At 37.8% G+C, this 27811-nt stretch overlaps 1 protein-coding gene across 1 annotated transcript in view; it reads right to left on the reverse strand.

Annotated features, from left to right (window-relative positions):
- The window catches only part of SLC35F3 (solute carrier family 35 member F3), a 417616-nt gene extending 393044 nt beyond the window's left edge, over positions 1-24572 (reverse strand). The window contains exons 1-2 of the mRNA XM_053712171.1: positions 24568-24572; positions 24269-24498 (exon numbers count right to left, since the gene is read on the reverse strand). Of these exons, the coding sequence (XP_053568146.1) occupies positions 24269-24498; positions 24568-24572 (235 nt within the window). The remainder of the gene's footprint in view (positions 1-24268; positions 24499-24567) is intronic.
- Between the last annotated feature and the right edge of the window lie 3239 nt (positions 24573-27811).

The raw sequence follows: 27811 nt of genomic DNA on the forward strand, positions 1-27811 counted from the left end.
TTTTCATTATTTTAAACCCCATTCTTATATGCCTGTTGCCTTTTTTCTCTATCAGAGGGCTATGCTGTTTGCATTTTTCCCCCATTCCTGAAACTGCCATATAAGGAAATTGATAATTTTGCTTTATATGTTGTTTTTTCTCTTACATTTGCAAGATGTCTCAATCTGATCCTGTCTCAGAAATCACTGTTGGAATCCTGCTGACTCATTACAGTTCTACCAAAGCTAAGTACATCTGTTGTAATCTTGTGGAGATTATATCTCCAGCTGTGGTTTGTAATTAGGGATGGGCGAATGTTTCTAAAAATTCGAAATTTAAAACGAATTTTGATACATTCGTTCGTTCGAATCGAATTTCGAATGTTTATATAACATTCTAACATTCTATTTTCGAATTTTCGTTTTCGAATTTTTCAATAAAATTCGAAAATATTCGTTCGAATTATAGAATGTTTAGCTATGTATTCATTCAATTTCGAAATGTAATATTCGAATTCGAATGTCGCATTCGAATTCGAATATTAAATTTAAATTTTAAATAGTATTTCTAGTCTACAACTGTGTTTAATAAATGTAATATTCAAATTCGAATGCTACATTCGAATTCGAATGTCACATTCGAATTTGAAATAGTATTTCTAGTCTAATACTGTGTTTTAAATGTGATATTCGATTCGAATGTGATATTCGATTCGAATATGGCATTCAAATTCAAAATAGTATTTCTAGTCTAATACTGTGTTTTATAAATGTAATATTCAAATTCGAATGTGACATTCAAAATAGTGTTTTTAGTCTACAATTGTGTTTTATAAATGTAATATTCGATTTCGAATATGATATTCGAATGTAACATTCGAATTCGAATGCGACATTCAAATTCGAATGTGACATTCGAAGACTGTAAATAACATTTGAAAATCGAATTTTTAAGAATATTTGTTCTTATCAACATTCTATTATGTAAATCGAATTCCTACAATAACATTCGTTCTAACATTCGAATTCGGATATAAACACATTCGCCCATCCCTATTTGTAATAAGTTGTCATGATAAACTTTTACATGCAGAGAATGTGTCCATCAGTAATAGTACATTGCCTGTTGCTGTTATTTTAACATCTAATGTACAAGATATGCCTGTGAATTTAAAAGAATTTATTGCTGATTCTATTCAGAAGGCTTTGTCTGCCATCCTGCCCTCTAATAAATGTAAAGGTCTTTTAAAACTTCTCATAAAGTTGATGAAATTTCAAATGACCGACAACATACTGAATTATCCTCCTCTAATGAGGATCTATCTGATTCAGAAGATCCTTCCTCAGATATTGACACTGACAAATCTATCTATTTATTTATTTAAAATGGAGTACATTCATTCTTTGTTGAAGAAGTGTTGATTTTTTTGGATATTGAGGAGACTATTCCTCTTGATATTAAAACTAGTAAACGTTAAAATTCTGTTTATAAACCTCCTGTTGTTATTCCAGAGGTTTTTCCAGTTCCTGATGCTATTTCTGATATTTTTAAGGAATGGAATAGGCCTGGTACTTCTTTTATTCCTTCTTTAAGGTTTAAAAAATTGTATCCTTTGCCAGCAGTTAGATTGGAGTTTTGGGAAAAGATCCCCGAAGTTGATGGGGCTATCTCTACTCTTGCGAAGCGTACTACTATTCCTACGGAAGATAGTACTTCTTTTAAAGATCCTTTAGATAGGAAACTTGAATCTTATCTAAGGAAAGATTATTTATTTTCAGGTCTTCTTCTTAGGCCTGCAATTTCTTTGGCTGATGTTGCAGCTGCTTCAACTTTTGCGCAACAAGTATCGGATCATGATTTGTTTAGCATTGTTAACTTGATTCAACATGCTAATAATTTCATTTGTGATGACATTTTTTGATATCATCAACATTGTTAAATCTACTGTATGTCTTTAGCTATTTTAGCTAGGAGAGCTTTGTGGCTTAAATCTTGGAATGCTGATATGACTAAGTCCAGATTGCTATCTCTTTCTTTCCAAGGTAATAAATTATTTGGTTCACAGTTGGATTCAATCATTTCAACTGTCACTGGGGGGGAAGGGAGTTTTTTTTGCCTCAGGATAAAGATCTAAGGGTAAATCTAAAGCTAACCATTTTAGTTCTTAAATAAGAAACAGAAACCTAATTCTTCCCCTACGGAATCTGTTTCCAATTGGAAGCCTTCTTCAAATTGGAATAAATCCAAGCCATTTAAGAGATCAAAGTCAGCCTCCAAGTCCGCATGAAGGTGTGACCCTTATTCCAGCTTAGCAGGTAGGGGGCAGATTAAGATTTTTCAAAGATGTTTGGATCAATTTGGTCCAAAATCATTGGATTCAGAATATTGTCTCTCAGGGGTACAGAATAGGATTCAGAGTAAGACCGCCTGTGGGAAGATTTTTTTTCTCTCACGCATTCCAGCAAACCCAGTAAAGGCTTAGGCTTTCCTGAAGTGTGTTTCAGACCTGGAGTTATCTGGGGTAATCATGCCAGTTCCGTTTCAGGAACAGGGTCTGTGGTTTTATTCAAATCTATTCATTGTCCCAAAGAAAGAAAATTCATTCAGACCAGTTTTGGATCTAAAAATTTTGAATAGACTATAAGGTCTATTCTGCCTTTTGTTCAGCAAGGGCATTATATGCCCACAATAGACTTACAGAATGCATATCTTCATATTCTGATTCATCCAAATCGATATCAGTTCCTGAGATTCTCTTTTCTAGACAAGCATTACCAATTTGTTGCTCTTCCTTTCTTTCATGTAATTAGCAAGAGTCCATGAGCTGGTGACGTATGGGATATACATTCCTACCAGGAGGGGCAAAGTTTCCCAAACCTTAAAATGCCTATAAATACACCCCTCACCACACCCACAATTCAGTTTTACAAACTTTGCCTCCTATGGAGGTGGTGAAGTAAGTTTGTGCTAGATTCTACGTTGATATGCACTCCGCAGCAGGTTGGAGCCCGGTTTTCCTCTCAGCGTGCAGTGAATGTCAGAGGGATGTGAGGAGAGTATTGCCTATTTTGAATGCAGTGATCTCCTTCTACGGGGTCTATTTCATAGGTTCTCTGTTATCGGTCGTAGAGATTCATCTCTTACCTCCCTTTTCAGATCGACGATATACTCTTATTTATATACCATTACCTCTGCTGATTTTCGTTTCAGTACTGGTTTGGCTTTCTACAAACATGTAGATGAGTGTCCTGGGGTAAGTAAGTCTTATTTTCTGTGACACTCTAAGCTATGGTTGGGCACTTTGTTTATAAAGTTCTAAATATATGTATTCAAACATTTATTTGCCTTGACTCAGGATGTTCAACATTCCTTATTTTCAGACAATCAGTTTCATATTTGGGATAATGCACTTGAATCAATTATTTTTCTTACCTTAAAAATTTGACTTTTTTTTCCTGTGGGCTGTTAGGCTCGCGGGGGCTGAAAATGCTTCATTTTATTGCGTCATTCTTGGCGCTGACTTTTTTGGCGCAAAAAATCTTTTCCGTTTCCGGCGTCATACGTGTCGCCGGAAGTTGCGTCATTTTTGACGTTCTTTTGCGCCAAAGATGTCGGCGTTCCGGATGTGGCGTCATTTTTGGCGCCAAAAAGCATTTAGGCGCCAAATAATGTGGGCGTCTTATTTGGCGCTAAAAAATATGGGCGTCGCTTTTGTCTCCACATTATTTAAGTCTCATTTTTTCTTTGCTTCTGGTTGCTAGAAGCTTGTTCATTGGCATTTTTTCCCATTCCTGAAACTGTCATTTAAGGAATTTGATCAATTTTGCTTTATATGTTGTTTTTTCTCTTACATATTGCAAGATGTCTCACGTTGCATCTGAGTCAGAAGATACTTCAGGAAAATCGCTGTCTGGTGCTGGAACTACCAAAGCTAAGTGTATCTGCTGTAAACTTTTGGTAGCTATTCCTCCAGCTGTTGTTTGTATTAATTGTCATGACAAACTTGTTAATGCAGATAATATTTCCTTTAGTAATGTACCATTACCTGTTGCAGTTCCATCAACATCTAATGTTCAGAATGTTCCTGATGACATAAGAGATTTTGTTTCTGAATCCATCAAGAAGGCTATGTCTATTATTCCTCCTTCTAGTAAACATAAAAAATCTTTTAAAACTTCTCTTTATACAGATGAATTTTTAAATGAACATCATCATTCTGATTCTGATGACTCTTCTGGTTCAGAGGATTCTGTCTCAGAGATTGATGCTGATAAATCTTCATATTTATTTAAAATGGAATTTATTCGTTCTTTACTTAAAGAAGTACTAATTGCTTTAGAAATTGAGGATTCTGGTCCTCTTGATACTAATTCTAAACGTTTAGATAAGGTCTTTAAATCTCCTGTGGTTATTCCAGAAGTTTTTCCTGTTCCTAGTGCTATTTCTGAAGTAATTTCCAGAGAATGGGATAAATTGGGTAATTAATTTACTCCTTCTAAACGTTTTAAGCAATTATATCCTGTGCCGTCTGACAGATTAGAATTTTGGGACAAAATCCCTAGAGTTGATGGGGCTATTTCTACCCTTGCTAAACGTACTACTATTCCTACGTCAGATGGTACTTCGTTTAAGGATCCTTTAGATAGGAAAATTGAATCCTTTCTAAGAAAAGCTTATCTGTGTTCAGGTAATCTTCTTAGACCTGCTATATCATTGGCTGATGTTGCTGCAGCTTCAACTTTTTGGTTGGAAACTTTAGCGCAACAAGTAACAGATCATGATTCTCATAGCATTATTATTCTTCTTCAACATGCTAATAATTTTATCTGTGATGCCATTTTTGATATTATCAGAGTTGATGTCAGGTTTATGTCTCTAGCTATTTTAGCTAGAAGAGCTTTATGGCTTAAAACTTGGAATGCTGATATGGCTTCTAAATCAACTCTACTTTCCATTTCTTTCCAGGGTAACAAATTATTTGGTTCTCAGTTGGATTCTATTATCTCAACTGTCACTGGTGGGAAAGGAACTTTTTTACCACAGCATAAAAAATCTAAGGGTAAAAACAGGGCTAATAATCGTTTTCGTTCCTTTCGTTTCAACAAAGAACAAAAGCCTGATCATTCATCCTCAGGAGCAGTTTCAGTTTGGAAACCATCTCCAGTCTGGAATAAATCCAAGCCTTCTAGAAAAGCAAAGCCAGCTTCTAAGTCCACATGAAGGTGCGGCCCTCATTCCAGCTCAGCTGGTAGGGGGCAGGTTACGTTTTTTCAAAGAAATTTGGATCAATTCTGTTCACAATCTTTGGATTCAGAACATTGTTTCAGAAGGGTACAGAATTGGTTTCAAGATGAGACCTCCTGCAAAGAGATTTTTTCTTTCCCGTGTCCCAGTAAATCCAGTGAAAGCTCGAGCATTTCTGAATTGTGTTTCAGATCTAGAGTTGGCTGGAGTAATTATGCCAGTTCCAGTTCTGGAACAGGGGATGGGGTTTTATTCAAATCTCTTCATTGTACCAAAGAAGGAGAATTCCTTCAGACCAGTTCTGGATCTAAAAATATTGAATCGTTATGTAAGGATACCAACGTTCAAAATGGTAACTGTAAGGACTATCTTGCCTTTTGTTCAGCAAGGGCATTATATGTCCACAATAGATTTACAGGATGCATATCTGCATATTCCGATTCATCCAGATCATTATCAGTTCCTGAGATTCTCTTTTCTGGACAAGCATTACCAGTTTGTGGCTCTGCCGTTTGGCCTAGCTACAGCTCCAAGAATTTTTACAAAGGTTCTCGGTGCCCTTCTGTCTGTAATCAGAGAACAGGGTATTGTGGTATTTCCTTATTTGGACGATATCTTGGTACTTGCTCAGTCTTTACATTTAGCAGAATCTCATACGAATCGACTTGTGTTGTTTCTTCAAGATCATGGTTGGAGGATCAATTCACTAAAAAGTTCATTGATTCCTCAGACAAGGGTAACCTTTCTGGGTTTCCAGATAGATTCAGTGTCCATGACTCTGTCTTTGACAGACAAGAGACGTCTAAAATTGATTTCAGCTTGTCGAAACCTTCAGTCACAATCATTCCCTTCGGTAGCCTTATGCATGGAAATTCTAGGTCTTATGACTGCTGCATCGGACGCGATCCCCATTGCTCGTTTTCACATGCGACCTCTTCAGCTCTGTATGCTGAATCAATGGTGCAGGGATTACACAAAGATATCTCAATTAATATCTTTAAAACCGATTGTACGACACTCTCTGACGTGGTGGACAGATCACCATCGTTTAATTCAGGGGGCTTCTTTTGTGCTTCCGACCTGGACTGTAATTTCAACAGATGCAAGTCTTACAGGTTGGGGAGCTGTGTGGGGATCTCTGACGGCACAAGGAGTTTGGGAATCTCAGGAGGTGAGATTACTGATCAATATTTTGAAACTCCGTGCAATTTTCAGAGCTCTTCAGTCTTGGCCTCTTCTGAAGAGAGAATCGTTCATTTGTTTTCAGACAGACAATGTCACAACTGTGGCATACATCAATCATCAAGGAGGGACTCACAGTCCTCTGGCTATGAAAGAAGTATCTCGAATTCTGGTTTGGGCGGAATCCAGCTCCTTTCTAATCTCTGCGGTTCACATCCCAGGTATAGACAATTGGGAAGCGGATTATCTCAGTCGCCAAACGTTGCATCCGGGCGAATGGTCTCTTCACCCAGAGGTATTTCTTCAGATTGTTCAAATGTGGGAACTTCCAGAAATAGATCTGATGGCATCTCATCTAAACAAGAAGCTTCCCAGGTATCTGTCCAGATCCCGGGATCCTCAGGCGGAGGCAGTGGATGCATTATCACTTCCTTGGAAGTATCATCCTGCCTATATCTTTCTGCCTCTAGTTCTTCTTCCAAGAGTAATCTCCAAGATTCTGAAGGAATGCTCGTTTGTTCTGCTGGTAGCTCCGGCATGGCTTCACAGGTTTTGGTATGCGGATCTTGTCCGGATGGCCTCTTGCCAACCGTGGACTCTTCCGTTAAGACCAGACCTTCTGTCAGGATGGTTTAGATAAAGGTTTGTCCGCAAGTTCCTTGAAAGGACAAATCTCTGCTCTTTCTGTTCTTTTTCACAGAAAGATTGCTAATTTTCCTGATATTCATTGTTTTGTACAAGCTTTGGTTCGTATAAAACCTGTCATTAAGTCAATTTCTCCTCCTTGGAGTTTGAATTTGGTTCTGGGGGCTCTTCAAGCTCCTCTGTTTGAACCTATGCATTCATTGGACATTAAAATACTTTCTTGGAAAGTTTTGTTCTTTTTGGCGATCTCTTCTGCCAGAAGAGTCTCTGAATTATCTGCTCTTTCTTGTGAGTCTCCTTTTCTGATTTTTCATCAGGATAAGGCGGTGTTGCGAACTTCTTTTGAATTTTTACCTAAAGTTGTGAATTCCAACAACATTAGTAGAGAAATTGTGGTTCCTTCGTTATGTCCTAATCCTAAGAATTCTAAGGAGAAATCATTGCATTCTTTGGATGTTGTTAGAGCTTTGAAATATTATGTTGAAGCTACTAAGTCTTTCCGAAAGACTTCTAGTCTATTTGTTATCTTTTCCGGTTCTAGAAAAGGCCAGAAAGCTTCTGCCATTTCTTTGGCATCTTGGTTGAAATCTTTAATTCATCATACCTATGTCGAGTCGGGTAAAACTCCGCCTCAAAGGATTACAGCTCATTCTACTAGGTCAGTTTCTACTTCCTGGGCGTTTAGGAATGAAGCTTCGGTTGATCAGATTTGCAAAGCAGCAACTTGGTCCTCTTTGCATACTTTTACTAAATTCTACCATTTTGATGTATTTTCTTCTTCTGAAGCAGTTTTTGGTAGAAAAGTACTTCAGGCAGCGGTTTCAGTTTGAATCTTCTGTTTATGTTTTTCATTAAACTTTATTTTGGGTGTGGATTATTTTCAGCAGGAATTGGCTGTCTTTATTTTATCCCTCCCTCTCTAGTGACTCTTGCGTGGAAAGATCCACATCTTGGGTAGTCATTATCCCATACGTCACTAGCTCATGGACTCTTGCTAATTACATGAAAGAAAACATAATTTATGTAAGAACTTACCTGATAAATTCATTTCTTTCATATTAGCAAGAGTCCATGAGGCCCGCCCTTTTTTGTGGTGGTTATGATTTTTTTGTATAAAGCACAATTATTCCAATTCCTTATTTTATATGCTTTCGCACTTTTTTCTTATCACCCCACTTCTTGGCTATTCGTTAAACTGAATTGTGGATGTGGTGAGGGGTGTATTTATAGGCATTTTAAGGTTTGGGAAACTTTGCCCCTCCTGGTAGGAATGTATATCCCATACGTCACCAGCTCATGGACTCTTGCTAATATGAAAGAAATGAATTTATCAGGTAAGTTCTTACATAAATTATGTTTTTTGGCCTAGTGACAGCTCTAAGAATCTTTTCAAAAGTTCTCGGTGTCCTACTCTCTGTTATCAGAGAGTGGGGTGTTGCGGTGTTTCCTTATTTGGACGATATCTTGATACTTGCTCAGTCTTTACGTTCTGCAGAATCTCACATGAATCAACTACTGTTGTTTCTTTGAAGACATGGTTGGAGGATCAATTTATCAATAAGTTCTTTGATTCCTCAGACAAAGGTAAACTTTTTTAGGTTTCCAGATAGATTCAGTTTCCATGACTTTGTCTCTAACAGACAAGAGACGTTTGAAATTGGTTGCAGCCTGTCGGATCCTTCAGTCTCAGTCATTCCCTTCAGTAGCTATGTGCATGGAAGTTTTAGGTCTCATGACTGCAGCATCGGATGTAATCCCCTTTGCTCATTTTCATATGAGACCTTTCCAGCTTTGTATGCTGAACCAATGGTGCAGGGATTATACAAGGATATCACAATTAATATCCTTAAATCCCAATGTTGGACTTTCTCTGACTTGGTGGTTAAATCACCAATGTATAATTCTAGGGGCCTCTTTTGTTCATCCAACCCGGACTGTGATCACAACAGATGCAAATCTTTCAGTTTGGGGAGCTGTCTGGGGATCTCTGAGAGCATATAAGGGGTTTGGAAATCTCAAGAGGCGAGATTACCAATAAATATTTTTGAACTCCGTGCGATTTTCAGGTCTCTTCAGTTTTGGCCTCTGTTGAAGAGAGAACCGTTCATTTGTTTTCATACAGACAATATCACAACTCTGGCATATGTCAATCATCAGGGTGGGACTCTCAGTCCTCAAGCTATGAAAGAAGTATATCGGATACTTGTTTGGGCAGGATCCAGCTTCTGTCTAATTTCTGCGCTTCATATACCAGGTATAGACAATTGGGAAGTGGATTACCTCAGTCGTCAGACTTTACATCCGGGAGAATGGTCTTTCCACCCAGATGTGTTTTTTCAAGTTGTTCAGATGTGGGGGCTTCCAGAAATAGATCTGATGGCATCTCATCTAAACAAGAAACTTCCCAGGTGCCTGTCCAGGTCCAAGGATCCTCGGGCAGAAGCAGTGGATGCGTTGACACTTCCTTGGTGTTTTCAACCGGCTTATATTTTCCCGCCTCTAGTTCTTCTTCCAAGAGTGACCAGACCTTCTATCTAAAGGTCCGTTTTTCCATCAGGATCTCAAATCATTAAATTTAAAGATATGGAAATTGAACACTTAGTGCTTAGTCATAGAGGTTTTTCTGACTCCATGATTAATACTCTGTTGCAGGCTCATAAATCTGTTTCTAGAAAGATTTATTATTGAGTTTGGAAGACTTACATTTAATGTTATTCTTCTCATAAATTCTCTTGGCATTCTTTTAGAATTCCTAGAATTTTACAGTTTCTTCAGGATGGTTTGGATAAAGGTTTGTCTGCAAGTTCCTTGAAAGGACAAATCTCTACTCTTTCTGTTTTATTTCACAGAAAGATTGCTAAACTTCTTGATATTCATTGTTTTGTGCAGGCTTTGGTTCGTATCAAGCCTGTCATTAAATCAATCTCTCCTCCTTGGAGTCTTAATTTGGTTTTGAAGGCTTTACAGGCTCCTCCATTTGTATTCTTTGGACATTAAACTACTTTCTTGGAAAGTGTTGTTTTCTTTGGCCATCTCTTCTGCTAGAAGAGTTTCTGAAATATCCGCTCTCTCTTGTGATTCTCCTTTTCTAATTTTTTAAGCAGGATAAGGCAGTTTTGCGGACTTCATTTAAATTCTTACCTAAGGTTGTGTAGAGAAATTGTTGTTCCTTCCTTGTGTCCTAATCCTAAGAATTATTTGTAGAGATCTTTACATTCTTTGGATGTGGTGAGAGCTCTGAAATATTAAGTTGAAGCTACTAAAGATTTCAGGAAGACTTCTAGTCTATTTGTTATCTTTTCTGGTTCTAGGAAAGGTCAGAAGGTTTCTGCTGTTTCTTTGGTTTCATGGTTAAAGCTTTTGATTCATCAAGCCTATTTTGGAGTCAGGTCAAGCCCTTCCTCAGAGAATTACAGCTCATTCTACTAGATCAGTTTCCACTTCCTGGGCTTTTAAGAATGAAGCTTCGGTTGATCAGATTTGCAAAGCTGCTACTTGGTCTTCTTTGCATACATTTACTAAATTCTACCATTTTGATGTATTTGCTTTTTCGGAAGCAGTTTTTGGTAGAAAAGTTCTTCAGGCAGCTGTTTCAGTTTGATTCTTCTGCTTTTGATTTAAGTTTTTTCCTTTCATTTATGAGAATAAACTTATGATTTGGGTTGTGGATTCATTTTTTCAGCGTAAAATGGCTGCTTTTATTTTTATCCCTTCCTCTCTAGTGACTCTTGCGTGGAGTTCCACATCTTGGGTATTGCTATCCCATACGTCACTAGCTCATGGACTCTTGCCAATTACATGAAAGAAAACATAATTTATGTATAAACTTGCCTGATAAATTCATTTCTTTCATATTGGCAAGAGTCCGTGAGGCCCACCCCCTTTTTTGTTTTATGGTGGTTATGATTTTTTTGTATAAAGCACAATTATTTCCAAATTCCTTTGTTGATGCTTCATTACTCATTTCTTTATCACCCCACTACTTGGCTATTTGTTAAATAGGCATTGTGAGGTTTGGGAAACTTTGCCCTTCCTGGTAGGATTGTATATGCCATACTTCACTAGCTCATGGACTCTTGCCAATATGAAAGAAATGAATTTATCAGGTAAGTTCTTACATAAATTGTTATTTTATTGTATTCCCTTAGTGTTGGCTAGAGTTTATCTTGATTGATCACTAGGTGAAATGGCAGCTGCTTAAAGTGATGGTAAACCTAAACTAATCAAATGCCATATACTTCATCTTTGCCTTTACAAAAGTATATGTATACCTTTTTTATTTTTATCCATCTGTGAAAGGGTTAAATTCTTTTTTTTTTTTTTTTTATTACTACAATTCTAGTGAAAATCCAATCAACATGTGTGTCATTTGACAATCTTGAAATCCAGTCCTTTAAAGCCCTTAGAAAGCTTATGTAGAGAGTGGCTGTGACTGCTCTATAGATCATAGCCCATCCAAAAGAGGAAATGAAGGGGGCGGAGGAACAGACAATACCAATTAGGATTATAAACCTTTTATTATAAAATAAATATACACTTTAAAAAAATAATTGTGGCTTTACTTGCAAACTAATAATATATTTTTCATTGCATCTTCCTTATAGTCTGAAATTTACCATCACTTTAAAGATGTTTCATTCACAAGGACTTCTGTCATGTTTGGTTGGTTCTGAAGCCTTTTGAGATGCAGAGAAAATTGAGTGGGTGGGAATCTGCATTTGTAAACCAACAGCAGCGAGTGACAAAAGTGTTGAAGTAATGCTGGAACAATCTGTGCTTCAGGCCTTTAGAGTTTTCAATTTCCCTTGTCAAAGGCATAATATTGCATGCTTACTAATAGTACACATTCCTTTTGCCTTTCTTGTTTGTATCTTATTTTTCTTTTTTTATATTAAATTAGATATAAGTGGTGGTATTTTATGGAGCTGTACATTTACTTATATAATCAAAATAAATATAAAATTACTATATTATTTAAAAAATATCATGATTATAAGTCAATAGGTTAAAAAGAGTGATTGCTCCTCCATAACCACTACTTTATCATAGTTGTTCCCTTAATACACTTAAAGGGAAATGAAACAAAAAAATGATTTCATGATTAAGATAGATCATGCAATTTTAAACAATATATTATCTATTTTGCTTCATTCTCTTGGTATCCTTTGTTGAAGGAGCAGCAATGTACTACTGGGAGTAAGCTGAAAGCCAATGGCAAGATGCATATATGTGTAGCCACCAATCAGCCGCTTCTGAGTCTACCTAGGTATACTTTTCAACAAGGGATATAAATAGAATGAAACAAATTAGATAATAGAAATAAACTGGAAAGTTATTTAAAATGGCATGGTCTGTCTGAATCATAAAAGAAGGAAAAAATAGGTTTCATGTTCCTTCCAGGCTAAATTACAAGTGCAGCACAATCAACAGTACAGGGTGTGCTATCATAGCTTATTCAAAACACTGCTGTAAAAATGACTACCGTTTAAGACCTAAATAAACTATTAATATTGTATAGCACAGAAGTACTTGAAGAACTCCACTACTTGTGCAATATATGTACTCAAACAATATCCAATATAAATTGTACTGTGCATCCCATAGAAATCTTATGTGAGAGATTTAACACGTGATATCCAACATGCAGATGTTAGCACGCACTAAACTAAGAGCAATAAAGAATAACTGTGGACTTGTAATATGAGAGCAAATCTCGAAGCACTATTGATTGCACTGGAACAATATTAATGTATAGTGATGTCGTGAATTGTTCGCCGGCGAACATAGCATGTTCGCGTTCGCTGCGGAAAGGCGAAAATATGCAATGTCCAGTCTGCCCCCTATTCTTTATCATTGAGTAAACTTTGACCCTGTACCTCACAGTCAGAAGACACATTACAGCCAATCAGCAGCAGACCCTCCCTCCCAGACCCTCCCACCTCCTGGACAGCATCCATTTTAGATTCATTCGGAAGCTGCATTCTTAGTGAGAGGAGGCACAGTGTAGCTGCTGCTGATTTAATAGGGAAATCGATAGCTAGGCTAGTGTATTCAGTCTCCACTACAGTCCTGAAGGACTCATCTGATCTCTGCTGTAAGGACAGCACCCCAAAAAGCCCATTTTAGGGCTAGAACATCAGTCAGTATTTTTTTTTCCTGTGTAATCTAATTGCAGTTGCCTGCCTGCCAGCGTGTGTGTTAGGCTCACAGCGTATACTGTGCCCACTTGCCCAGTGCCACCATTCATATCTGGTATAACAGTAGTGTACATTTAAAAAAAACACTTTTTTGACTGTGAAATAATAGCAGACAGCTGTACCCAAGATGGACGCCAATAAGGCAGATGGGGAGGGTTAGAGAGCTGTTTTGGGGGGATCAGGGAGGTTGGGGGCTAAGGGGGGATGCTACACCACAGCATATGTAAATATGCTAAAAAAATAAAATTAAAAAAAATTAAAAACCTTTTATTTTAGTACTGGCAGACTTTCTGCCAGTACTTAAGATGGCAGGGACAATTGTGGGGTGGGGGAAGGAAGGGAGCTGTTTGGGAGGGATCAGGGGGTCTGATGTGTCAGGTGGGAGGCTGATCTCTACACTAAAGCTAAAATTAACCCTGCAAGCTCCCTACAAACTACCTAATTAACCCCTTCACTGCTAGCCATAATACACGTGTGATGCGCAGCAGCATTTAGCGGCCTTCTAATTACCAGAAAGCAACGCCAAAGTCATATATGTCTATTTCTGAACAAAGGGTATCCCAGAGAAGCATTTATAACCATTTGTGCCATAATTGCACAAGCTGTTTGTAAATAATTTCAGTGAGAAACCTAGAATTGCGAAAAAATTTAAGTTTTTTTTAAATTTGATCGCATTTGGCGGTGAAATGGTGGCATGAAATATACCAAAATGGGCCTAGATCAATACTTTGGGTTGTCTACTACACTACACTTAAGCTAAAATTAACTCTACATGCTCCCTAATTAACCCCTTCACTGCTGGGCATAAAACACATGTGGTGCGCAGTGGCATTTAGCAGCCTTCTAATTACCAAAAAGCAACGCCAAAGCCATATAAGTCTTCTATAATGGCATGTCTGGCACACAGTGTTGGGGCAAGGGTCCATCTGACCACTGATACCTGGTCTGCAAAGCATGGTCAGGGCAGGTATATCACCTACACTGCGCACTGTGAAGCGGGCGTAACCCTTACACTACCTGATCGATACAACATCATACCTGATGTTTTAAAGCACGTTATTCCAAACAATTTAGGAATGTTAGGTGATTTATGCCCTTTATGGATTAAAACCAGACTCTGCATCAACTATGTAATTTTCCATGGGAGTTTTGCCATGGATCCCCCTCCGGCATGCCACAGTCCAGGTGTTAGTCCCCTTGAAACAACTTTTCCATCACTATTGTGGCCAGAAAGAGTCCCTGTGGGTTTTAAAATTCGCCTGCCAATTGTCTATGGCGGTTCGCCCGGTTCGCCCGTTCACGAACACTTGTGGAAGTTCGCGTTCGCCATTCGCGAACCCAAATTTTTATGTTCGCGACATCACTATTAATGTACAATAGGGCTAATATTTTTACGTTCCATCTGTAATCTCACCCTTAATGTGTTTCCTTATTCTCAGAACAAATGCTTTATTACTTTTCATTCTCTTCTGCAGAAATATTTTTTTAGAACATGTTGATAATCCACCAATAACCAAAATTAAAACACTAAGGGGTAGGTTTATTAAATGTCGGGCAGACATGATTCGCTGTAGTGGATCATGCCCCCCCAACATTGCTAAATGGTGAAATGCTTGTGCAATGCCACCCCCTTCACATTTGCGGCCAATCAGCTGCTAGCAGGGGGTGTCAATCATACCGATCGTAGGACGGAGCTACGAGCAGCGGTGACATCACTTGCGGTTCTCATGGTCGATGCAATACGGACAACACAGACGCCAGAGCTGCCTCTTGCACCTCTAACAGGACTCAAGCAAATTACAGGGAAGTGAACTGTTAAACTTTTACATGCTGGATTGGTAACTTTTGATAGAATGCTGGCCCCTGCGGGACATTTTGGGCATCTTGGATAAGAGTTTAATATCTCCAAACACCATTATGCCAGTATTTGCAATCACTCCCTCCTGTTTGGGGACATTTGCTAAAAATAGTGTTTAAAACACAAGCACACAAACATTGTTTCTGCTGTACCAACTAGCAGAACTTTTAAACCAAAGAACTAAGTATTCTATTTTGTGTAAATAAATCTTCCTTTTGCTATATGAATGACTGCACTCAGTTTTGTGTATAACATCAATATACTTAACTACTACACTCACAGTAGGTAGTATTAAAGGACACGGATTAAAGAATATAATCTTTACCACAGCGTGGAAATACTTCCTACCCACGCAAGTCACTTCATATGATTGAGGTAATAGAAGGTGAGCAGTTTTCATATCCAAGCACAGAATGCTCTTGGTTTTGAACTTATTACACTATAAGTCCATATAGCTGATCCACCAACCTGCTGACAACTACCTGGGTGCAAATATGTAAAGTATACTTCCAAATGGAATGCGCTCACAGGAACTTTTGGGTGAAATAAATCCAAAATGTAATTAGCGTTTTCGGAGATATACAAATCCCCTTCATCAGAACAAGGGCTTTTTCAAGATGTGTTTGGAGTGAATCTGATCCTTCCTTTATAGGCCTTCCTCTCCTTCCATTGGCGGATTGTTAAGAGGGGAGGAGCTAATTTATTATTGCTAGTGGTTGTTGCAATAGTCTTATGCGGTTTTTATATTTATATAGTGCTTGTTTCTTAGTTGTACATAAAGGGGGTAACATCAAGTTCAGAATTTAAGCCGAGGGGGTGTAGTGTCTTCATTTTATATATTAATTCTGCTTCTATTTACCTTTACTGTCCCCCAAAAAGTGAAGTCCTTTAATCTATTGTTGTGAATCTCTGAGAAGTGTTTATATAATTGTGTATACTTATTACCCTTTTCTATTATGCACAGATGTTCTCGAATGCGTTCTCTGAGGGTTCTGGTGATTTCACCTAATTACTGTTTTTTGCAGCTGCATTCAATTATGTACACCACCCCCTTGTCCGTGCATCTTATAGTGTCCTTTATTTCAAAAGTCTCCCCCATTTTGCTTGATGTAAAAAAAATTTACTTTTTTACTGAAATGACAAGATTTACAGCAGAAGCAAGGGAAGAAGTCTTTTACTTCTTTACCTTCCAAGTCTAATTGTCTACTGTTTTTGTTTGTATTTTTAAACTCGCTTGGGGCCAGCAACATTTTCAGATTCTGGGATCTTTTATAAATAAATGCAGGATTCATAGTTATTCTATCCCCTATAATGGGGTCCTCTCTAACAAGGTGCCAGTGTTTTTTTATTTGTTCCATTTTCCTATGTTGTCCATTAAAACTGGTAATAAAAGGGACATTAATATTCTTGCATTCTAGAACTTTCCCATCATTCTCTTTGTTTTTATATGCGAGTAAGCTCTTTCTCTCTACTTTTTTTACATCAACATATGCTTGAACTATGGTTTTTTCATCATAGCCCCTGTCATAGAATCTTTTTTCTTAAGATACTGGCCTGTTCTTCATAGTCTAACATTTTTTAGCAGTTTTTTCGGACTCTTAGGAATTGGGACTTTCGGAATATTCTCCTTCCACCTTGTTAAGTGGCAGCTTTTGGCATGAATATAGTTGTTTGCGTCAACTTTTTAAAAAAAGGTTTTGGTCTCAAAGTTGGAGTTTATTATTTCTATTTCTAGATCTAGAAAGGAGATTTTCTCATTATTATATTCGTATGTGAAAGTCAGACCTTGATCATTAGTGTTCATTGAGAGAAAAAATTCCTGTAAGGATGCCTCATTACCCTTCCAGATGATTAGTATATCATCTATATACCGTTTCTACAGTACCAGGTTTTCCACCAAACCACACAAACTCAAGAAAGCTGTTTCCCAGCTTCCCATAAAGAGGTTTGCGTAGCTTGGTGCAAACCTGGTACCTATTGCAGTTTCTTTGATTTGAACATACATTCTACCATCAAATGAGAAGGTATTGTTTTCCAAGATACATTTTATGCTCTCTAGTAAGAAGTGTGCTTGTTCTGTGGCTAGTTCTTTGTCTTCATTAAGATATCTGCTGATAGCCTTTACTCCTAGTATATGTTCTATATTAGTGTACAGTGAGGTCACATCACAGGTTGCTAGGAGGAATTCTCCTATTTTGGTTTTCTCTAGACATTGTAAAACTTCTGTGGAATCTCTCAGATAGGAGGGGAGTGTTTTAACATATGTTTGTAGACATCTATCTACGTATTGGGAGAGGTTTGAGGTCAGGGAATTTATCCCTGATATGATGGGTCTGCCAGGCGGGGTTTTTTGATTCTTGTGTATTTTAGGTAAAAAATAGAAGATGGGTATTCTGGGGAAAGTGGGATTCAGATATTCAAATTCTTTCTTGGTTAATATTCCCTCACTTCGTGCTTCTTCTAATTTCCTTTTCAGAATTATGTGATCAGTAGTGATGTCGCGAACATAAAAATTTGGGTTTGCGAACGGCGGACACGAACTTCCGCAAATGTTCGCGAACCGAGCGAACCGCCATAGACTTCAATACGCAGGCAAATTTTAAAACCCACAGGGACTCTTTCTGGCCACAATAGTGATGGAAAAGTTGTTTCAAGGGGACTAACACCTGGACTGTGGCATGCCGGAGGGGGATCCATGGCAAAACTCCCATGGAAAATTACATAGTTGATGCAGAGTCTGGTTTTAATCCATAAAGGGCATAAATCGCCTAACATTCCTAAATTGTTTGGAATAATGTGCTTTAAAACATCAGGTATGATGTATCGATCAGGTAGTGTAAGGGTTACGCCCGCTTCACAGTGCGCAGTGTAGGTGATATACCTGCCCTGACCATGCTTTGCAGACCAGGTATCAGTGGTCAGATGGACCCTTGCCCAACACTGTGTGCCAGACATGCCATTATAGCAGACTTAAATGGCTTTGGCGTTGCTTTTTGGTAATTAGAAGGCTGCTAAATGCCACTGCGCACCACACGTGTTTTATGCCAAGCAGTGAAGGGGTTAATTAGGGAGCATGTAGGCAGCTTGTAGAGTTAATTTTAGCTTAAGTGTAGTGTAGTAGACAACCCAAAGTATTGATCTAGGCCCATTTTGGTATATTTCATGCCACCATTTCACCGCCAAATGCGATCAAATAAAAAAAAATTGTTCACTTTTTCACAAACTTTAGGTTTCTCACAGAAATTATTTACAAACAACTTATGCAATTATGGCATAAATGGTTGTAAATTCTTCTCTGGGATCCCCTTTGTTCAGAAATAGCAGACTTCTTTGGCTTTGGCGTTGCTTTTTGGTAATTAGAAGGCTGCTAAATGCCACTGCGCACCACACGTGTTTTATGCCCAGCAGTGAAGGGGTTAATTATGGAGCATTTAGGGAGCTTGTAGAGTTAATTTTAGCTTAAGTGTAGTGTAGTAGACAACCCAAAGTATTGATCTAGGCCCATTTTGGTATATTTCATGCCACCATTTCACCGCCAAATGCGATCAAATTTAAAAAAAAAATAATTTTCGCAATTTTAGGTTTCTCACTGAAACTATTTACAAACAGCTTGTGCAATTATGGCACAAATGGTTGTAAATGCTTCTCTGGGATCCCCTTTGTTCAGAAATAGCAGACATATATGACTTTGGCGTTGCTTTCTGGTAATAAGAAGGCAGCTAAATGCTGCTGCGCATCACACGTGTATTATGGCTAGCAGTGAAGGGGTTAATTAGGTTTGTAGGAAGCTTGCAGGGTTAATTTTAGCTTTAGTGTAGAGATCAGCCTCCCACCTGACACATCAGACCCCCTGATCCCTCCCAAACAGCTGCCTTCCCTCCCCCACCCCACAATTGTCCCCGCCATCTTAAGTACTGGCAGAAAGTCTGCCAGTACTATAAAAAAAAGTTTTTAATTTTTTTTAGCATATTTACATATGCTGTGGTGTAGCATCCCCCCTTAGCCCCCAACCTCCCTGATCCCCCCCCCAAAACAGCTCTCTAACCCTCCCCATCTGCCCTATTGGTGGCCATCTTGGGTACTGGCAGCTGTCTATTTCACAGTCAAAAAAGTGTTATTTTTTTTTAAATGTACACTACTGTTACACCAGATATGAGTGGTGGCACTGGGCAAGTGGGCACAGTATACGCTGTGAGCCTGACACACACGCTGGCAGGCAGGCAACTGCAATTAGATTACACAGGGAAAAAAAAAAGCAGACTGATGTTCTAGCCCTAAAAAGGGCTTTTTGGGGTGCTGTCCTTACAGCAGAGATCAGATGAGTCCTTCAGGACTGTAGTGGACACTGAATAAACTAGCCGCCTAGCTATCGATTTCCCTATTAAATCAGCAGCAGCTACACTGTCCCTCCTCTCACTAAGAATGCAGCTTCCGAATTAATCTAAAATGGATGCTGTCCAGGAGGTGGGAGGGTCTGGGAGGGAGGGTCTGCTGCTGATTGGCTGGAATGTGTCTTCTGACTGTGAGGTACAGGGTCAAAGTTTACTCAATGATGAGGAATAGGGGGCGGACCGAACATCACATATGTTCGCCGTCCGCGGCGAACCATGAACATGCTATGCTCGCCGTGAACTATTCGCCGGCGAACTATTCGCGACATCACTAGTGATCAGCTCTTGTGGGATCTCATTTGAGTATTTTTATGTTGTAGTGTCCCCTAATAGTCTGTTCACTTCTTTTAGGTAGTACTCTCTGTCCATCACTACTACACCCCCCCCCCCTTTGTCTGCTGGTTTAATTATATCATCCTTGTTCTCTTAGTCATTTTAATGAATTATTTTCTTGTTTTGTTAAATTCATATGTTATCTATCATTCATATTGTATTTATCTAGGTCCTTGAGGACTAATTTTTCAAAGAGTTCTAGATTCTTTCCCTTGTCTTGTATGGGATAAAACCTGGATTTTGGTTTTAACTCTGTGTGTTTATAGTTTTTTTGTACCATTTTTGGGTACATATCTGTTTCTAGTAGGTGTTTCATAAAATGTCTTTTCAGGGTCAGTTTTCGTATAAATTGGTGGACATTGATATGGGTCTCGAATTTATTCATTTTCATGGTGGGTGCAAATGATAATCCTAGTACCCTTTCTTCCTCCTTTGTGATTTCTTGTTTACTTATATTGAATACTCCTTGGTTTACCAGACCTCCCTCCTCTCTCTCTGTCTTTTTGGTATTTCTCCCCTAAAGGTAAAACCAAATTGGAGGGCGGGGGGATTTTGAAAACGAGCTTCTAAGAATAGAAGCAGAATTAATATATAAAATGAATACACTACACCCCCTCGGCTTAAATTCTGAACTTGATGTTACCCCCTTTATGTACAACTAAGAAGCAAGCACTATATAAATATAAAAACCGCATAAGACTATTGCAATAACCAATAGCAATAATAAATTAGCTCCTCCCCTCTTTTAACAATCCACCAATGGAAGGAGAGGAAGGCCTATAAAGGAAGGATCAGATTCACTCCAAACACGTCTTGAAAAAGCCCTTGTATGGGGCGAAACCGGTCCATGTGATTGTGAAACTATTGTTCATAAACAGAGGATCACTATAATATCTACGTGGAATAAAGGCACAACTACCCATCAAAACTGTGCAATACACCTGTGCAGTTAAGAGGAGTCTGACGGAAGTATCCACAACCAGCACAGACACGTAAGCTGTCAGCACTTTCAGAAAGGAGAAAAACAGAGGATCCCAGGAGCCTCACTATCACACAAGTAGAGTGGAATAGCTTGGATTAAACACAGCTGCTACAAACGAAAAAAGCTGGGAAGTCTACACAAAAGACTAAAGCAAGAATAAAAGACCAAGGGAGGCTGAATAACTAGAATGGAGACTACAGCCGAAACGCCAAGTTACGTGATAACATAACCCCGCCCACAGAGGTCGGACGCCACACAAAGAGACTGACAGGAGCAACCAGAAAACAGAGAGCCGATAGTCCGGACGAAGAATAAAGGTAAGCCTAAGACCTAAGGGGCAACACTGCAGAGGCCACATAGATGCAAAGACATTGCGATATCTAAAGAGTGCCGCGGAACACAACTGTGTGATACATACCGCTTAAAAAATTGAATCACTAAAGGAACACAGAGTATCTTTAAATAGAAATACAGTGTGATATATACAGAGGGAACACAAAGTATCTTTAAAAAAAGAAATACAATATGATATATACTGCTGTGAAATCAAATCATAAAGTATCTTAAAAAGAAACACAGAGCCCTGAGACTTTTTAGAATCAGATAAATTGGACGTACAGTTTTTAAAAAATGTTTGTTAATGTGTCGACATGTATTATTAATATTGTATTTTATAGTGCATATCAGACAATAAATTTATATACTTATAACCTCTGTGTGTAACCTTAATTTTAAGCATATATAGTGTGTGCTTCTTATTACAATATTATACTCTTAGACCACCTGGAGGAATCCCCCAGCTATTCCTTGTGAATAGCGCTTGTACAAATTCACCACTTTGCCATAAGAAGCGGTAGGCACGCGGCCCGGGGCTGTGCACTGTCAAACTTGGAACAGAGTCAGAGAGCAGAATTTTCATAGTTTGTGTGCCTAAACCTTTTCTTTAGTGATTTATTTTTAGAGTGCTCTGTTTATCTTTCATTTGATGCTCTGCTGAGCCAGGGAGCAGCTCTAGGCATGAGCTTTATAATTAATGCAGTGCAGTTTACATATTTTGTATGTGTGTGTGTCTGAGTTTTTGTGTGTGTGTGTGTCTCAGTGTTTGTGTGTGTGTGTGTGTCAGTGTTTGTGTGTGTGTGTCTGAGTGTTTTTGTGTTTGTGTGTGTGTCAGTGTTTTGTGTGTGTGTCTGAGTATTTTTCTGTGTTTTTTTGCGTGCGTGTCTTTCCAAGTGTTTGTGTGTGCATCTGAGTGTGTTTATAGGTGTGTCTGAGTGTTTGTATGTGTGTTTGCATGTGTGTTTGCCTGTATTTTTGTGTGTGTCTGCTTTCTGGGGGGGGGGGGTGACACCATAACTTACCGCACCGGGTGACACCAACCCTAGTGACGCCACTGCAAACTTCCACTCTGTATCTGATATTTCTTAAGACTCCCTTACAAATAGAAAGAAAGCTTCTACTGCAGTTTCTCAATAACCATCAGCCATTTTATGGCTCTTATTCTAATCCAGAAAGGGTATTCCATGATAAAACATTGTCCGCAGTTTATTTTCTAAGCATTAAAATCCATTTCAATAGTTGCTGTTTTAATTGGTTAAGCCATTCAAACTGCAAATGCAATATACAACAAAGTTTGGCATTATTGTTAACAGAATTTCAGGGAAGCTAAAAATAAAAAGCAAAAGTAAAATATGCACCTTATTTGCTTCAGTATTAATGATGGGACATTAGACACCTCAATATATTAATATAAATTGTTTCATTACATGTAGTAAAACAACTTTGCTATATACTTTTATTATTTATTTTGTTCTCCTTTCCTGTAATTTGATTCTGGATATTGTGGGCTTTCCAATTCATGTTAAACATAGAAGTACAGACACATCTATATTCCACACAGTCTCTATTAAGCCATTTATAAACATTCCTTATTGGCCTCAGCAGATAAGGTAACCTAAGTTACAGTATGGAGGCACCCTCTGCTTTATGGACATTAGTTTTACCCTTATTTTTTTCAATATTTAAACAATTAAAATATTATTTTTAAAAATACATGTACAAATTATTCTCATGCTAATCTTTGTTCTGAATACATTGTTCATTAAATGATTTATTGAGTGTTTAATGTCTCATTAACCTATATTATCTTCTTACATCCATATACTCCATTGCAATCATAATTCTGCATTAATTTAAGGGACATTCTGGTCAAAATTTAAATGCACGTAGATTAATAAAAAATTTGAATAGAAACATTTGCAATATACATGTATTGGCAAAAATGCTTCTAGTAAAAGTTATCACTATTTTAGCGTTAACATTTTCTGTGCATGTGAAGAATAGCTAGATATTCTGACTGCACCAGCATTTTAAAACTGCAGCTGCTCAGAGTGCAAGTGGGGCGTGTATCATGTCAGTAATTAACAAATTGAGTCATTACCAGATAGTAAAAGCACCTTAGGCTCTCTGAGCAAGTGCTGTCTTTAAAATGCTGGTGCATGTTGCGTACTTAAATACACTTTTGAAACATATATAGCTTTTATTAGAAGTATATTTGCTTATACATGTATTTTACGAAAATGTTTCTATTCAAAACTGAAATGCATCTATGTGGATTTCAATGTTGGTTGGAATGTCCCTTTAACATTGAGAAACGTTATGCCCATAGCCAATAAATGCAGCTCCAAAGGGGCCAAAATAAGGTTTAAAGAGATCACACTTGCTGAATTTGAAGTGTAAAAAAAAAAAAAAAACTGCTTAGAAAGTGTTTTCGGATGCACTGGAATACTGTTTGAATTCTCTCAGTACAAAGTGTTGGTGCGTTAATGGGCAAAAAAAAAAGTACGTTTTTATGGCTTTGAAACTACATAGAAAAGGTCAAGTAATTTTAATGGACTTGAACAGGCATATGTATGTTGAAAGTAGGGATGGGTGAATGTGTTTATACTCTAATTTGAATGTTAGAACGAATGTTATTGTAGAATAACCTTAAAAATGATATAACTGAATGTTACTTTTTAATTCGAATGTTTATAATTAGATCAAATGTCCACATTTGAAATTTCGAATGTAACATTCGATTTAACAAATTCTATTCAGAAGTTCAATAGTTCATGTGGTAGGGAATTTAGTAAATTGATACATAATAGAAACAAATCTATCAATTTGAATGTTTCTATTTAGAATATTGCATAATTTGAATATTAAATTTAAAGAAAGCATTAGAAATACTATTACATTAAACATTTGAAACAAACGATACGAATGAATAAATGTGTTAAAATTTGTTTCTTTTTTCAAATGTTGCGAAACATTCGCCCATCCCTAGTTGAAAGGCACTTATATTTGCTGTAGTACTACTATTCTGAAGATTATATAGAAAAAATACACAAAAGATGCAAACAAATATGTATGTTGATGAGCAATACTAAACAAATAAAGTAATCATCAGCAGCTTACTTTTATAACTGGTTGACCAAGGATGATAACCATAGTAGCCAGTAATCCTTAGAATACGTTCCTCGATGGAGGTCAGCCCCACTGACGCACTGGTGAGATCTTCTACTGATCTGGACCATTTTAAATCCTCTTTAATCGCTTCATCCACAACCAGATATTTTAATTGTCGTAACTGTGGACTAATATCTGAAAGCCTCCTGGGACTTACATCAGGAGATCTAATCATAGCTCTGCAAAATAAAATAAAAAATCCTTATTATATTGCATAAGAATTTGATCATCATGATTACATTACATACTCCATAGTGTTTTAAAGTTACCAGTTTTAGTTTGTTTGTTTTTTTAAAACTTATAAAGAGATAAAATTGAAATTTTTACAATCATCCATTTTAAAAGATAGCAATCAAATTCCTTTAATTTCTTCTGAAACCTTATAAATGTTTAATTATTTTAAAATTACAATTTCTTTTTTTTCCCTTTTTTTTTTTCTTTCTTTCCTAAGATTTAGTGAGTCCACGGAATCATCAATTACTAGTGGGAATATCATGGCCAGCAGGATGCGGCAAAGAGCACCACAGCAAAGCTGTTAAATATCACTCCCTTACCCATAACCCCCAGTCATTCTCTTTGCCTTCAGCAAGGAGGTGGTAATGTTTTTAGGTGTCTGATTCTTCAATCAAGAGTTTATTTTGAAGCAGGACAAGCTTGTTTTGTTTTTTCCTGGGCTTCACTTCAGTCTCTTCAGTAGAGCAGTGGTGGCTTTTAAGCTTTGAGGAACTAAGGGTGTAATCCCAGGTTGTGAGCTGCCCTTTTGGTAAAAAGACTATGTAGGGTTACTTAGTCTTTTTCTTTTTTCCACAGGTCTTTGTTAGGAAGGAAACCTTTCAAACCTAGTGAGCTGCCTTTCTACCGGGCAGATTGTTAAGGAGGAAAGTGCTACTTTTTTTTATTTTTCTGAGGGTGTTCAGAAAAGGTTGGAACTTCTGTTATTTTTTGGGATGTGAACCTTGTTTGTGCAGGTTCTTTATATGGTGGCAAGTTTTTTTTTATGGGGCACTGAGAGAGGGATTTTATATAACAGTCTGGCATATGTGTTTGCAGACGGTTTTTAGGCTCTGGGTGTTGTGTATACTTTTTAATGGCTCAGTTTATTGAGAGGGTGTGTTTGTTCTCAGCCGTTTGTTGGCTGACAGTTTGTTTTCAGTGATTATCCTCCCGGCGTCTGTCTGTAGTAATGTCGGCCGGGAGGTGTTTGCATACACCCACAATGTGCAGAGCTTCTGCAGCGCGAGTTTTGCTTGCTCTTTTAGGAGGTAGTGTTAGTTTTATTCAGCTTCCTGTCGGCTCCTGTGTGGTCAGTCTGGAGAGCGGGTAGTAGCAGTGGAGGAGCCCAGATCATCTCTGCTACGCTGTTTATTGCTATATTCAGTGGGAGGTCAGGTAAGCACCAAAGCAAGTGCTGCAGGGGTCACTTTTTATTTTTCATTGTGAATTTTCTCTGTATTATAGTTGTTGGTTTCTTAAAGGGACAGTAACATTTGAAAAAAAAATTGGCTACATTTTTTTTTTAAATTTTGATTTTCCTGAATTATTTTTTCTTGCTAGTGTACAGATGGAGAAAGAGGACTTACAGGCTAATACTTGCACTTGATGCTAATGTGGAGCCGCCTATCCCTTTCAGTTCTTCATGTATAGAGAGAACATTACAGTATAGGGATAGGCTTTCTTTCATGTAATTAGCAAGAGTCCATGAGCTAGTGACGTATGGGATATACATTCCTACCAGGAGGGGCAAAGTATCCCAAACCTCAAAATGCCTATAAATACACCCCTCACCACACCCACAATTCAGTTTTACAAACTTTGCCTCCGATGGAGGTGGTGAAGTAAGTTTGTGCTAAGATTCTACGTTGATATGCGCTTCTCAGCATTGTTGAAGCCCGATTCCTCTGAGTACAGCGAATGTCAGAGGGACGTGAAGGGAGTATCACTTATTGAATACGATGATTTCCCTAACAGGGGTCTTTTTCATAGGTTCTCTGTTATCGGTCGTAGAGATTCATCTCCTACCTCCCTTTTCAGATCTACGATATACTCTCAATTTACCATTACATCTACTGATTGGAGCCCGGTTTTCCTCTCAGCGTGCAGTGAATGTCAGAGGGATGTGAGGAGAGTATTGCCTATTTGAATGCAGTGATCTCCTTCTACGGGGTCTATTTCATAGGTTCTCTGTTATCGGTCGTAGAGATTCATCTCTTACCTCCCTTTTCAGATCGACGATATACTCTTATATATACCATTACCTCTGCTGATTCTCGTTTCAGTACTGGTTTGGCTTTCTACAAACATGTAGATGAGTGTCCTGGGGTAAGTAAATCTTATTTTCTGTGACACTCTAAGCTATGGTTGGGCACTTTGTTTATAAAGTTCTAAATATATGTATTCAAACATTTATTTGCCTTGACTCAGAATGTTCAACTTTCCTTATTTTCAGACAGTCAGTTTCATATTTGGGATAATGCATTTGATTTAATCATTTTTTCTTACCTTCAAAAATTTGACTCTTCCCTGTGGGCTGTTAGGCTCGCGGGGGCTGAAAATGCTTCATTTTATTGCGTCATTCTTGGCGCTGACTTTTTTGGTGCAAAAATTATTTTTCCGTTTCCGGCGTCATACGTGTCGCCGGAAGTTGCGTCATTTTTTGACGTTATTTTGCGCCAAAAATGTCGGCGTTCCGGATGTGGCGTCATTTTTGGCGCCAAAAGCATTTAGGCGCCAAATAATGTGGGCGTCTTTTTTGGCGCGAAAAAATATGGGCGTCGCTTTTGTCTCCACATTATTTAAGTCTCATTTTTCATTGCTTCTGGTTGCTAGAAGCTTGTTCTTTGGCATTTTTTCCCATTCCTGAAACTGTCATTTAAGGAATTTGATCAATTTTGCTTTATATGTTGTTTTTTCTATTACATATTGCAAGATGTCTCACGTTGCATCTGAGTCAGAAGATACTACAGGAAAATCGCTGTCTAGTGCTGAATCTACCAAAGCTAAGTGTATCTGCTGTAAACTTTTGGTAGCTATTCCTCCAGCTGTTGTTTGTATTGATTGTCATGACAAACTTGTTAAAGCAGATAATATTTCCTTTAGTAAAGTACCATTGCCTGTTGCAGTTCCTTCAACATCTAAGGTGCAGAATGTTCCTGATAATATAAGAGATTTTGTTTCTGAATCCATAAAGAAGGCTATGTCTGTTATTTCTCCTTCTAGTAAACGTAAAATTTTTTTTAAAACTTCTCTCCCTACAGATGAATTTTTAAATGAACATCATCATTCTGATTCTGATGACTCCTCTGGTTCAGAGGATTCTGTCTCAGAGGTTGATGCTGATAAATCTTCATATTTATTTAAAATGGAATTTATTCGTTCTTTACTTAAAGAAGTACTAATTGCTTTAGAAATAGAGGATTCTGGTCCTCTTGATACTAATTCTAAACGTTTGGATAAGGTATTTAAAGCTCCTGTGGTTATTCCAGAAGTTTTTCC

The sequence above is a fragment of the Bombina bombina genome, chromosome 4, assembly GCF_027579735.1.
Source record: "Bombina bombina isolate aBomBom1 chromosome 4, aBomBom1.pri, whole genome shotgun sequence".
NCBI classification, from domain to species: domain Eukaryota; kingdom Metazoa; phylum Chordata; class Amphibia; order Anura; family Bombinatoridae; genus Bombina; species Bombina bombina.